This window comes from Sander lucioperca, chromosome 24, assembly GCF_008315115.2.
Source record: "Sander lucioperca isolate FBNREF2018 chromosome 24, SLUC_FBN_1.2, whole genome shotgun sequence".
Taxonomy (NCBI): domain Eukaryota; kingdom Metazoa; phylum Chordata; class Actinopteri; order Perciformes; family Percidae; genus Sander; species Sander lucioperca.
Genome location: NC_050196.1, coordinates 14,265,851 through 14,279,754, shown reverse-complemented (window position 1 = coordinate 14,279,754; position 13,904 = coordinate 14,265,851). Strand labels below are relative to the sequence as shown.

General features: G+C 39.5%; 1 protein-coding gene across 5 annotated transcripts in view; it reads left to right on the top strand.

The window, feature by feature from the left end:
- The window catches only part of LOC116044478 (sodium-driven chloride bicarbonate exchanger-like), a 47,146-nt gene that overhangs the window by 10,171 nt on the left and 23,071 nt on the right, over positions 1-13,904 (top strand). For all 5 annotated transcript variants that reach the window (XM_031291714.2, XM_031291710.2, XM_031291715.2 and 2 more), the window contains one exon: positions 7,541-7,622. In XM_031291714.2, the coding sequence (XP_031147574.2) occupies positions 7,541-7,622 (82 nt within the window). The remainder of the gene's footprint in view (positions 1-7,540; positions 7,623-13,904) is intronic.

Below are 13,904 nucleotides of genomic sequence, written 5' to 3'. Positions count from 1 at the left end.
GCAATTCCTGCATTCATACAAACCTCAATCAACAAAGTCAGTCTCCTATTGATTGTCACTACAGTAGCTCCAGGCTGTACACTGCCATGACAAGCTGAATTACACTCGCTCACTGGTTTTCAGCTGTGGCAGGGTGGTCTGCATGTGAACGAATGCTGTGCTGTTAACTCTCAGAGAGAGGTCAGAGTCAGGAGGAAACTGGAGCACATTTTAGAGGAGATTTAGAGATGTGACTATAAGATGCGGTAAGATGAGTCTTGTTAGAGGGTTCTGTTTTTGGAACAGGATGTTCAGAAAGCATCCTCTAAGTTTAAGCACACATGTCAGGTCCCTTTCACTGCTGGCTGGATTTTTTTTGGACTGTATCAGTTGAAAATACACCACAAGATGTTGAGTATTGGATAGAGTTTTAAGTTTGTGTCATCCTTTGTTCCATGTCAGGTTAATGAATATCAGTAGCTGTAACTGCAGCAGTTTGGATTATCATTCAGTCGGTGTATGTGCAGGTGTGTGTATTTGTAAAAAGACACATAGTTCTGTTCACTTTTTTTTTCAGTTCCTGCTTTCCTACAATAATTGGTTCTTTTTCCGCTCACCAGTGGTCACCAGATGTGTTCACAAAAGCCAGGGCGGTGGCTGCCTGGTGATCCAAAGGACACACTGGCTTTTTTTGGCCCTTTCAGGTCAATCACTCGATCCTCCTCAGGCATTGTTTAACAATGTCGGGCATGAAACTCATTAGGAAGAGTGGTTGGGACACAGACCGCACGTGTAGCAGCCGGAGGAGTGGAATCAGGTGTTGAGAGGTCTACCTTCCTTGTATAGAATTTAACTTGATGACCTTTCTTATTCTTTATTTAACCTTTTATTTTACCAGGAATATTCCCATTTAGATTCAGAATCTCTTTTACAAGCGAGACCTCTGTCCGTAACTGCGTTCTAAAGTGCAGATTGATTAAAACGTCTGTGTTAAGTGCAATTGGTAGTTAGTGTGTGAAATGAAATCGGTGCTTTTTGCAGTTCCCCACATACATCCGGCTTGTTTAAATCAATGACAAATAATACATCAACCTGTGGGAAACTTGTGCGTGGCCCCACCTGCTTGGAAACGTGTAACTCTAGATCCAGTACCTCCAGAGACACCTATTCTTCAGAGAGGAACACTGATGGTAACTGAGGTATTGTGCTATTGTATTTTTTTGTTGTAATAAATCCTTTTATTTAAAAGGCTGGTTTCAGGTTTTGTTGTGCACACAGCAATAGAACATGGAGGTAGATTAGCTTGTGTTTAATTTAAAGTCAATAGAGTAAGTTTAAATGCCCCCAAAATGTATATTCTCAATCAGTTTCTTACTATGGGGTGTTGCACGATCTCACAATTTTCTGCCCAACTCGGGTGGTGATGGTGCAGTGGATATGACACATGCCTTTGGTGTGGGAGATCTGGGTTCAATTCCCACTGCGATACATCAACCAATGTGTCCCTGAGCAAGACACTTAACCCCTAGTTGCTCCAGAGGCGTGCGACCTCTGACATATATAGCAATTGTAAGTCGCTTTGGATAAAAGCGTCGGCTAAATGACATGTAATGTAATGGAACAGTTTTGGTCATTTCACATGATATTTCTGTATTTTGTAAATTATAAAAATATTTTTTTTTAAAACTGGTCTGAAGTGGGAGGGGCTCCACTGGAAAAAGGTGATGTCACATATACTGTACCTCCGTGGATCAATCAGGATTTAGCAATGTTGACAGTTGTGGGGTTGTTTGGTCACTACCAATCACTGATGGAACCTCTATCACCTACAGTAGTTGTGATAAAATAGATAAACTGAGTATTTGATAAACTTAAATACCCCCTGTTTTATCTTTGATTGTTTCTTATTTAGTTATGCTTATGAAATACTTTAGCCAAGTTTTTAGGGTCTTTGTGGCCATGAATGACATGATAATGACACATGGTTACTTTAAAGGCATTGTTAGGCATCATGTTTATCAGTGACATTGTAATGTAGTATAACAAGAGCAAGAGCAATCTATTCATAACATTTGGTCAGTAATGTAAGTTGTGTATAATGTAACTTCTATCTACAGTTTGCTCACATTAGCTAACATTAGCCAGGCTATAGCAGCAAAACCTGAGCAAACGTGTTCGTTATTGTTTATTAATCTAACTTTTCATTTGTAAGAAGATTATGTTCTTCCTTATTTCAAAGTACAAAGGAGTGCTTTAATACATGCATTAATAATAGAAAATCCACATACAAGTTTCTCTCCTGAGTTTCTTACTAAGGAATTGAATAAATAAAAATAAAACCAAAAGCTAATTACCTACTGTAAGAATATCTGTCAGTGCAGGATATTGACTTTGAAGCTATACTGCATACATCGACAGAATCAAAATCTAGTGAAATCCAATGTCAAGTCTTTCAAGGTCACGATTCTCCACTTCCCATCACTGCACAATTGCTTGCACTGTGCACACATACAGGACATGAACACACACATGCACTCTTAACACAGTGGGACATTAGAACATCCTCTGGTCCTCGGTTCGTGTCCAGGCCTGAAGCCTTTTGCTCCTCTTCCCCTGTGTGTAGCTTAATCATCGACACTGCTCCGCCCCATCACACCACTGCCTGCAGAGGAACTGTGAGCATTAGTGGGCCTATGCGTGATGTATGTACAGTACAAGTGCTGCCTGCATTGTGCATGCTGCGGATATAATTACGGTGTGTAGGAATATGTACACAGAAACAAATCGATAATGAGTGAAGAAAAGAGGCTTATGATGAAAAAAAGCTTCATGGTGAGCAAATGACAACATAGCATGAACGTATATTATGTCTACATTCATCATGCCGGTCACATGTCTGCCCCTCCTCCACCTCTCTCTCATCCAGACTCCCCTGGAGTCTTGGTCACGTGCTCTCTGCTCCCGTTCTCCCTGAAGCCTTCAGCGGGCCAACCGAGAAACGGCTGATTTATTTCTCTTCACCGCGCAGGGCCGTCTATCACTGATCCCGTAAAGGCTGGCAGATTAATCTCAACCTAGATTGGTGAGAAGGGATGCTGCTATCTGGTCTGGGGTCTGCATCATGAGGTAGAGAAACCAGTGTCTATAAATAGTAGCAGGGACCCGCAGGCAGGAGATTCTGGCTCATCTGCCGTAGTAAGGAGGGTAAAGCTTTGTTTGGGACAGAACAGAGAGGGGCATGATATCACGCTCAGATATATCAGATTCAGATCAGACTGGAAAAGGATGTGTATTTTATTTCAAAAAACACTATTTTGACCTTTTTGTTTTTAGGAACATGACCAAGATTGTAAATGCACACACTTCTTAGTTCTTACTATGTTAATCATACAGATCCAGTGAAAGTGGCAATTGAGTACAGGAAAATGCTCCATAGGTACTGTACCACCAAATAGCACAATTTAAATGTATTTACAGAGTTTTAGTGTCTACAAGATGTTATGCACATCAATACCCTGGCTATGAGACAAAATGATTTATGATCTGTGTTACCAAAGTCAAACTTCTCATTTATTTTAGCATGTTAATCATCAGATCAACTACTACTTAACTTGAATCTATGATGCACCTGCATGCATGGCAGAGAGTGATCAGAAACCTAGATATGCTGTTTACTTGCTACAGTATCCTGGTCTCTTTACTCTAGGAGTACCCCAGCTAGTATTACCAGGTTTCTCAAATGTTTAATCACTGCATTGCACTGCATTAGTTAACCACAAGCTTGACATCTTAAGTTTCTAACTATTTACAGTGAAATGTGGCTGCGCGGTTTCTTTTCCGCAGTGGGGAAAAGTCAGTTAGATTTGTTACAGTTTGCCTGTCATATACTGTACAGTGGTGCAGTGATGGGTAGGGGAGAAGCAGGGACGATAGAGTGGACATGGGAGATGCTATACTTGTTAGACGTGTATTAGATAGACAGGAGGTTACACACAGTCTGATTCAATACAACCCTGTCGCTTAAAAATTACGTGCCTATACAACTAAACTGCATTCTGAATTATGTTTAGAGGGAAATGCGTTTTCTCCCAGATTATGATCCCAGGTTAACACATGGTTAACATTGTGAATTGAAACAAAACTACTTGGTTAGGTTTAGGAAAAGATCACGATTTGGCTTAAAATAAGTAAGTTTGTTAAGTAACTTTAGTTACACACGTAAGTTAAGTACAATAGGCACTCAAAGTCATGTACGTCGTACATAACAAAAGTTAAGTATGTTACGCAAGTTAACTTGCGTGCCTAAGTTAAAATAATTCAACGTTAACTTTTGGCTTTACATCCATCCACTGTGACATCCTCCCTACGCAGACTTTCATTAGAAACTTATTCGAGATACTTCAAATACAAACTAATGCGGGAGAAGTTATAAATAAATTAAAGTTGTATGGGAACAACGGGTCTATTCAATATAATGCAGTATGCAATATAAACAGTGGGTTTAAAATCCTCATCCTCTTGCCATCTGGTGATACTCATGCTGGGGCTTTGAATTGCATACCAGCTGTGTGTAGTTTTCATGGGTCGGGGACAGGGAGACAGTGTGTAACGGAGACTGACGGAGTTTCCCTGGGGACCTGCAGGCCAAACCCCTGCTCCTCTTCCAGGCTAGTCACAAAGACTCACATCTTTGCTGCACCATGAGGGCAAAAAAGAAGAAATGTATTAGTTAATAGGGGAGTTTGCCAGGTCTTTATTTAGTCATTTTGGCCACCCTGGCATTGGGATATTCCCTCTCTGTCTTGAGTGCTGATTATGTCTGTGATTCCTCTCACAGTAGGCACGCGGATTGGATCAGAGTGAATTGGAATGCGGAGGCATGGACAATGACAAAATTAACACATTAAGATGTCACAGTATTTCAGATTGCCCTCAGGGGAAATCTAGGGACGTCTGTCTACAGGGATTCTCATCTAGGCCTGTGTGCTTGCATTATCTGAGAGTACTTGCTCTGATAATGTCCCTCTATACAGTAAGCCCATCATGTCAGCTCTCAGCATCTGTCCACACACTCATTTGATGCTTTTGCTTGTTTCTCACATGGTTGCCCATGTGTGTGGGCATGTGTGCGTCTGGGTGTGAAAGTGTGGGACAGCCAGTTTTCTTGCTTAATCTCCCAGGATCAGAGATTGATGGTCAGCATCAGCTACAGTACCTTTAGCCTTTAGTCACAATACAGTATACCACATGCCTCTGTGTTGGTTATTACATGCTGTAGTTATTCACAGTATAGTGTAGCCCTCAGTTTTTAAAAAGCAGGACATTTACAGTTCTGTTAATTACATTCTTTAGATGTATTTGTTGTAGCAAAAAGGTTACAGATGCATATATTTGACTGAAAAATGCTGATGGTTTTATTTGATCACGTCTAAAGACAAGTTCACCACAAGGGCCAGATACAGCCTTAAATATACTAACACCACCCAGTGACATCATCAACAAGTCAAAGGCACAGCTGAGTTAATTTTAAACAATTTAACATTAGAAAAAAGTTGAAATAAAACTACATCATCTATGTACATTTTGATGGCAAGATGCAACTTGTAAACGATGCCTCGTAGGGCTCTGTCCCACCAGAAAGTGGCACAGCTCCTGGGCTATAGGGCTAGTTGGTGAACTGCTGTAGCTGATGAGCTGAAAGCTAACATGCTAGGAAGCTGGGAGCATGCTAGTGCTCATGAGTCTAGTTTCATTTTCAAAATGGATGTTGATTGTTATAATTATTGGGGATAACCTCAGGGGTGATTTCACTGATTGTACGTAGCCACAACCTGCTGTATGTATATTTAAACTTGTGTCTGATGACCAAAAAGACAGGTCAAAATGTTAGTGATCAAATTTTATATTTGAGTTTGGTCGTCCTCATCAGAAAAGCATCTGATGTGCATTCACCAGATAACCCCTGCTGATTGCAAATTATGCATTAAGTTAGCTGGATTTTTGTTAATATTATTTTGTATATTTTTTATTACCAACAGACATTTCCTTCCTACTTTCAAATAGCATGTTTTTGTACCTGGTCCATTAAAATGACATGGATTTTTGACCTACTGTACTTAATAATGTCATCTGAAGGGAAGGACATCCTTGTCAGACTACACAGGCAAGCTGTGTAAAAAAAAATAAAAATAAAAAGGGGGTTTAAAGTTTACAAGGAATCTAACACACTGTTCAGCACTGTACTTATCAGTATCAGTGATTTCTACATTCAAAGTAAATGCCCGGCCCAAGACCACTTGGCTTGGGCAGACTCTCTCTTACTGTAATCGTTTTTAAGCTTACTTAAGGGAGATGTCTAAGTGTGGATCTGTTCAAAACGTTTTGGTTTTTCTTATTGTTCTGCCAACTCTGTTTGAGCTTTGCTGTGCAAAATGATGTAAATCGTAACGTTATGTGTTGATTTATTTATTATTTTACACGTTGCAACTTAGACAATGTGAAAAATAACTGCCATTCCCTAATGCAGGACACACTCAGGACCTGCAGCAAATTCATGGGGAAGTCTAGAGGGCTGAGAGCACAATGATCTAAATGATACACGCACATAGACGGAGACTGGAGGGAGACGGTCAGGAGAGTTCAACAGAAGTCGATGGAGGAAAACGTTTTGTCCTGCTGTTCATGGCCCGGAGGTGTTGGCGTGCGGCTCCCTGGGCAGCAAGGTTTTGAATTTGATAGGAACAACCACAGGATGCCATCTCTCTATACCAAGGCTAAAACTGTCAATATCACTGTCCACTGGCTTAAATGATCATGACTGGACACATGCAGCCTCATGTTATTGCTAAACCCTCGGTGTTGATAAGGGTTGGTTTACAGTGACACATATTTTGAGTTAAGTGTTGATTGAAGAATTGTTGGTCCTCTCACTGAGCTGATGTGGCTTGAGGGCATCTGTTCAAAACAACCAAAAGAGCTAAAATAACTCTGACTGGTGCAGACACTCAGGCACGCAGTTGTGATTTTATACAGTATCAGAGCTGACAATCTTGCTTTGCAGCAGTATTTGTGTGAACATTTTCGTTTTACATGGTCTGTCCCAGGATCAGATGATGTGTAAGTTTCCAACAATTGAAAACCGCCATGAATAACAAGCCAGTGTTTTTCATTAAATATTAAAAACCGTAAGAATACAAAGACCCGTCCCTCTTTCATTTGACAATGTCAGAGCTATTTATGCATGGAGTAATCCAAAATGCACTATGTTGCATCCATTAGCACCAGTCATTGTTCTTTCCACTCTACGCATCTAGCATGTTGTTGCTCTAGTTTTAAAAACAATTTGTCTTGCCAGAGGTGTGGGTGGTGGAACATTTTTGATTTTTTACATTAATTATTAACACTGATTAAGTGTACTGGTATCAAGTGTCAACTCATGTTAACCTTTGTGCGCTTCATATCTTATTGAATGTGTGTGTGGATCTGAGTCAGAGTATACTATTAAAATGTTGGTGTTGCATGCAAACTGTTCATACTCCTTATCTACGTGTGTCTCTTCCAGAGAACTGATGAGGAGGCAGTGGTGGACCGTGGGGGCACACGCTCCATGCTCAACACCAACTTTGAGAAGGAAGAACTGGAAGGTAACACCATGAGTGATCATTAACATTTGCATTACGCTACTGAGACACATTTTAGTGGAGAAGATGACAGAAAATGGGCACTCTGGTGTTTTTGCACTTAGGACTGGCAAGTGACACATTATGGAGTGCCCCTTCAAATAAACACATTAATATACATTTCTTTTTTCTTTTACAAAAAGCTTTTATTCTTTGTATCGTTGGGCCCATTTTGTCAGATGTGATTTCAAGCTTAATTGATGGGATGCTACAAAAAATATTGTCAGCCAAGCAATAGAGAGTTTTAGAGTTTGATAGCAGTAAACTTGTCTAACACAGCAGAGCTTACTGATGGCAGAAAACCTGTCCCTCCACCTGTCTAAATCATTACAAATGGATATTAGGTTTTGATGCAAGTCCTGCAGCATCAAAGAACGAGGGCTTTATTCTCTGCACGTGTTTGCATCAGCTTTTCATCCCTCGTAAAAGAGACAGGGATGCCAATTTCTGTACACAGCATCCTGAATTGACAGAGCCTGTTCCATAAAACAGGTTTACTGAGTTTTTAACTTGGCTGAGTAAAACCAGAATTGCTCTCAAATCTAAAACATAAACTAAAGAAAAACATATGGTCCAGGGTTTAGGCTACTTATCCAGATTTTGGGGATTCTTATAGGAATAGAAAAAGATTTTTTTTTTTTAAACTAGAGAAAAAAAGATGAAAAAGTAGTAGTCGATGACAATTATTTAAACATAAATGCAGACAGAAAGGATAAGCAACGAGGAATAAATAAGTATTACAGATAGAAGGATAATTTAAAGTCTTTTGTTAACAGCAGTTTCACGTTTTAAGTTTGTGCACATTGTGTGTTCTTGATAGATAAAAAAACAGATTACCTGAGTTCTTTTAGAAACATAATACATCACAAAAGAGAAGCCGAAGTAGACAAGGGCAGCTGAGGGAAAGTGGGGACAATAACAGTTCTCTAGAAAATAACTCCAGGAAAGTGCTGAAGCTCACACATGTATCATTGATGATGTATAAAACTTGATCATTAGCGGGAACATTTTTTCTTTTTGCCAACCAGACCACTGCATTGTTATGTAAGTCAAAAAAGTATAGTATGGGAGAAAGAAGAGAATAAAACAATACATCTAAAGAATTGGTTCCCCCTTAAGTATTTGTGTTGCCAGGCAACGTTCACAGAGGCCGCCAGCAAATATGTCACTGTTCTGAAACTGCCGGTGAGATGGGGCTTTCATCTCAAGGACCCTCATCCTGGGATGATGGGTGCCATAATGACTAGCTCTGTCTAATGCTGTGGTGACGCTGATGCTGCGTCAGCATCACGCAGGAGCTGGAGATCCTCTGAAGTTATCTCGCTCATACAGTGCTAAGCATAAGTGAATAACACCTATGCTTAAGTTCACTAAAAAGAGGAATAAAAAAAAATCATCTTTTGGAAATTGATCTTAATGCCTTAATTAAAACAAATGAGGAAAAATCCAACCTTTAAGGACACCAATTTTCTTTGTGAATGAATAATGTATCGTAAATAAATAAATGTTCTTCCTTAAAATACAGGGGGAATAAGTAAGTACACCCCTATGTTAAATTCCCATAGAGGCAGGCAGATTTTTATTTTTAAAGGCCAGTTATTTCATGGATCCAGGATACTATGCATCCTGATAAAGTTCCCTTGGCCTTTGGAATTAAAATAGTCCCACATCATCACATACCCTTCACCATACCTAGAGATTGGCATGGGGTACTTTCCATAAGATCATCTCTCAATGCAAATCAAACCAGCTATTAGGCTAACTGAAATAAAACCATACCAATACGATACATTTATTCCTTTTTATTATTCATTTTGCGAGATGTTAAATTAATATGATTAATCATGATATAGATCACAAATTTCTAAATCTGAAACTCATGCAGCTGATTACCAAGCTTCATTGAAATGAGTCTGCAGGTATTTATGATGTGTAAAAAGCAGTAATAATACTTTTTATAAATAATATTTGTATTTTGCCTTTCATACAAGAAATAGATCTACTGTACAATAAGGAAATTGCATGACATAAGCAGACATAGAATGAACATAAAAATGGGGATAGAATGCAAAAATGAATAGAAAATAAGATGGATAATAAAACGCACTTGGGCTGAAAGTGAACAAGGGCAGGTGTGTTCCATTTCACTCCTCCGCTCCTGTACCGCCCATGTTGAAAAACTAAAAGAAACGCAGCCATACACTCTTAGATTTGGGGTTAAAGGAAAAGGTTAGCATGACACCTGTTTCCAGTGGGATTTAAAGACCCAATCCTAGATTGGTTTACATGTTAGTTTGAATGATTTAAGTTAAGTAAGACATGGCGGCAAGAGATTTAAATAATAAGTCTGGTGATATTTTGTATTGTTTTTACTGTTTACAAATCCAATGAAAAAAAAGTATCACACTTTATTATATAATATAAAATGTCCAATATAACAATAGCATACTCTATAGCATATAGAATATTTCTATTTGAAAACAAACATCATTTCACTCAGCGTTAATGAAGCGTTACAAGCAGACAGTATAACATGCTTTATCCAGCCTCTAAGTTACTTTAGTACATTTGATTGGGTGACAGGTTCCTTTATTACCACTAGTGCAGTGCCTGTTCAAAACGGGTCGATTGCTTGGTTCCCATTATGTTTTTTGTATTTTTGCACTGCTGAAATCATGCATTATATAACCGCGACATCATCTAATAAAATCACCAAACTCGTAAGTTAAAGACAACAGCTGTTCTGTCAGTTCGGCTGTATTTACTGTAAAATGATCACACAGAGAGAAGTTAGAAGCGATAGACTGTCTTTCTTACTTTTCCTCCTACACGTCGCACAGACCCTGTCTGCAGCACTACACGACGCACCCACTGCATGACGCGCCTGCCGGCTCGCTACTACACCTCTGTCACTGAACAGACGTGACGGAGAGAGGTGACTGGCGGCCGCAACAGAGAGAGACCTTGCGGGACAATACCGGCATCTCTCTTCTACAGAAAGTTGCTGGATTTGTCGCTAGTCACTTTTTTGATCCTGCCTGCGCTGCTGTACAGAGGCTCGTAGGATCTCTGTTGTTAGCAGAGCAGGTGAACCGCAAGCAGCCGTCTAGGGATGTAGCAACTCTCCACCCCCTGCTGCTGTACTGCACAGAGAGAACACACACACACACACACACACACACACACACACACACACACACACACACACACACACACACACACACACACACACACACACACACACACACACACACTAGTTTATTTTGACTCAATCCCACATACTGTACACCATCCTGCTGCTCCAAATACTCACTAGAGCACCTAATGTGGATTAATCCACCGCTGAAAATAGTCCCCAACAAATACACCATTCCCTCCTGTTTCATTTACCCTTGTTAAAAACTACAGTAGCCAGCTGTTTTAGGAACAACCAATAAGCTTGGGGCTGAGAGCCACATACAGGGAAGGGAAGAAAAAAAGTATTGAAATAAGGACTAACACATTGTTGTTTTTGGTCTTTACATAGGATTTGTTGACATTGAAAACATGTAGAATATTGCCAGACACATCCTTAAAAAAATAATATTGAATGACCTATCAAAAAGTAAACAAAATAGAGGCAAAGTACATACATTTGTTTTCTTTAGCTGCATGGGTCAGAGAGTAGCTTTTATCATAGCCACGAAATCAGTTCCAGAAATCAGTATATTAGTATTGTGTGATATTTTAATAGAAATGTTGTGTGGGCAACATGGTAATACATTTGACTTTACAACCCAACAAGCAGGAGGAGTCATAGCCCAGTAACTGCAACTATAAGAATTAATTAAGAACAGCGGTTGTGCTGCAACGTCAGAGCTGCATAGCCAGAGGCAGTTGTGTGAAAAGAATGCACAACCCCCAGCCAATCAGAACCGCTGTATTCTGTGACCATGTAAAGCAGTGCATACGTGAATACACACACAAAGACTTAAGGATATGGAACACCGAAACTCGGCACGTCCCGCTGACAGAGGAAAGAGAAAGACATATTATGTATGACATCAGCATTAGTTCAGGCCTGGAGGAGGAGAGCTATTTAAGTCCTCCGCTCATGAGTCTTGACTCATGAACTTTAAAGCTTTAGTGCTTCGTTGTTATGTTTTTCTCAGATACCTTATTGTTCCTGTCTGCAGGAATGTGCCTTTTATTGTGGAAAATATGCATAATTTACACTATGCTAACAGCAGTTCTCTGGATGAATCAGTAGAAGCTCCGACAGAGTAAAATACACTCTCAAACTGACATTTTCACATACAGTTAGTTTACCCATAATGTTCTCTGAGACCTCACTTAACCTGGATTCCTATTGATGGAAGATATTGAGTGAGTTGCTCTTTTCAAATGCTGTGATGTCAGTGTGCTCTTAGCTGATTCATGTTATGTCTGTGCATTGTTTAAATCTGATTAGTGTTCTTTGATGTGATTAGTCATGTCTCCAAGCAAGCGAAAACAATTTAAGGTATCCATGTGGGATATCTCCCCTCAGAAGAAAATATACACAGTCTGACAGTAATAAACAGAATAAGCTCCTTTATTTATGAACTTGCACAAATGACTTAACTTGAGCTAGGATTTAACTTTGACAGCAAAAAGGGTTCCCCAATGTTTTTCTATAATAGATTCAAGGGCTAAGGTTTGGTTTCAGAGGTGAAAGGGACACAATTGATAAATTGTTCTATAAAAATGTTTAACAAAAAAATCTAAATGAACAAGGACACTTTACACTCAATAAAATAATGCTTTATTTAGCTTTAAGAGCTCTGTCTTTTAATTTATTATATTTGATTGATGATCAGTTATTGTGTCTTTTTTTAGGAGAATGATCTATAAATAAAAACGGCTACATATTCAAAAATGCACAGGGGTCTGTTTCATATGAGATAAGGGAAACTCTGGGTTTTCTGTTTCAGAAAGGGAGGTAACTTCACCTCAGAGTCAGTTACTATGGTAACTGAGTCTGTGAACCTAACCTGGTCGGGAGCAGGTTTTCTTCAATAAACCTCGAGTTTCTCTCAGTCTCATCCCTCTGACACAGCACTCTTTCATTTCCTCATTCATTCATTCAGTCTGTATCAGGCGCATTTTAGCGCAGTTTGTTATCTGCATGAATAAAAAAACAGGATTGGTTTATTAACCATGTTAGGCAGACTATAAAATGTTTTTGTTCCGAACATGGCTTTTCCTTTTGTCGACGATCCCATTGATGAAGAAGCTGTATTACTTCACAGGGAGTTAAACATACGTCGGAAGATGATATTGAGGCCCCAACTATAGATGCATTTTAATTTCCAGATAACTACCTATTTGAACGGTATTGTTTTTCTTCCCAGACTATCGTTTATGTAGCCTACATAACCTTATCCGTCCTCACATCACTAACGTCACCCATCGTGGACATGCTCTTACATCCAGCAGATTCTTTGTGTCGCATTATATTTTTTTGCAAATGGCAGTTTTCTTTACAACATTGGTGATGCGGAGCATATTAGTAAAGCCACTGTATAGCAAAGCGCCGTCAGAAGAATGTGACTTGCTCTGAAACGGGTTTTAAATGTTTTTGTAGTGTTCCCTGGCCACAAACCAGTGAGAGCCATTAAAAAGGAGTTCCACTGTATTGCAGGTGAATGATGTAAACCCTTTGAAATAAAAGATTATGAATTATAATTCTGTTAATGATGATACTGCAGCCTCAGAATGGGATTAGTAGGCCTAGGACTTTTTCGCCCGCAGTATTGCACCTAAATGAAATAGATTATAGGTTCAGTACCATTTGACTGGTAATATTAGGCTATACTTATGATTAAATATGATATACACTATATTGGAATATACGTATTTACTCTTGCAGCAATTTTCTCCCCAGGCAAATTCTCTCTCTTTTGTAGCAGCCGCTGTGTTGCTTTTTTTAACGAAATACATTTTCAAACACGCTGTATGTGCGCGTGAGTATTTCTGCCAACCTGTTTGTCTGTGGTTGTTACCATGGTGAATCGTAGTATCATGACTCATTCATGCTGCCTTTTTATTGTGGGGTGCACGCGCGTGAACCTACTCTGAGTTGATTGAACCAACTCAAATCAGCTGTTCTGAAACCGAAAACTCAGTTTCCCATCTCAGGGTAAATCAACTCAGACATCAGGGTTAGACTCAGAGTTTGTTAAACCTCCTTCCTGAAACGGGCCCCAGGAGTTGGGGGACTACTCA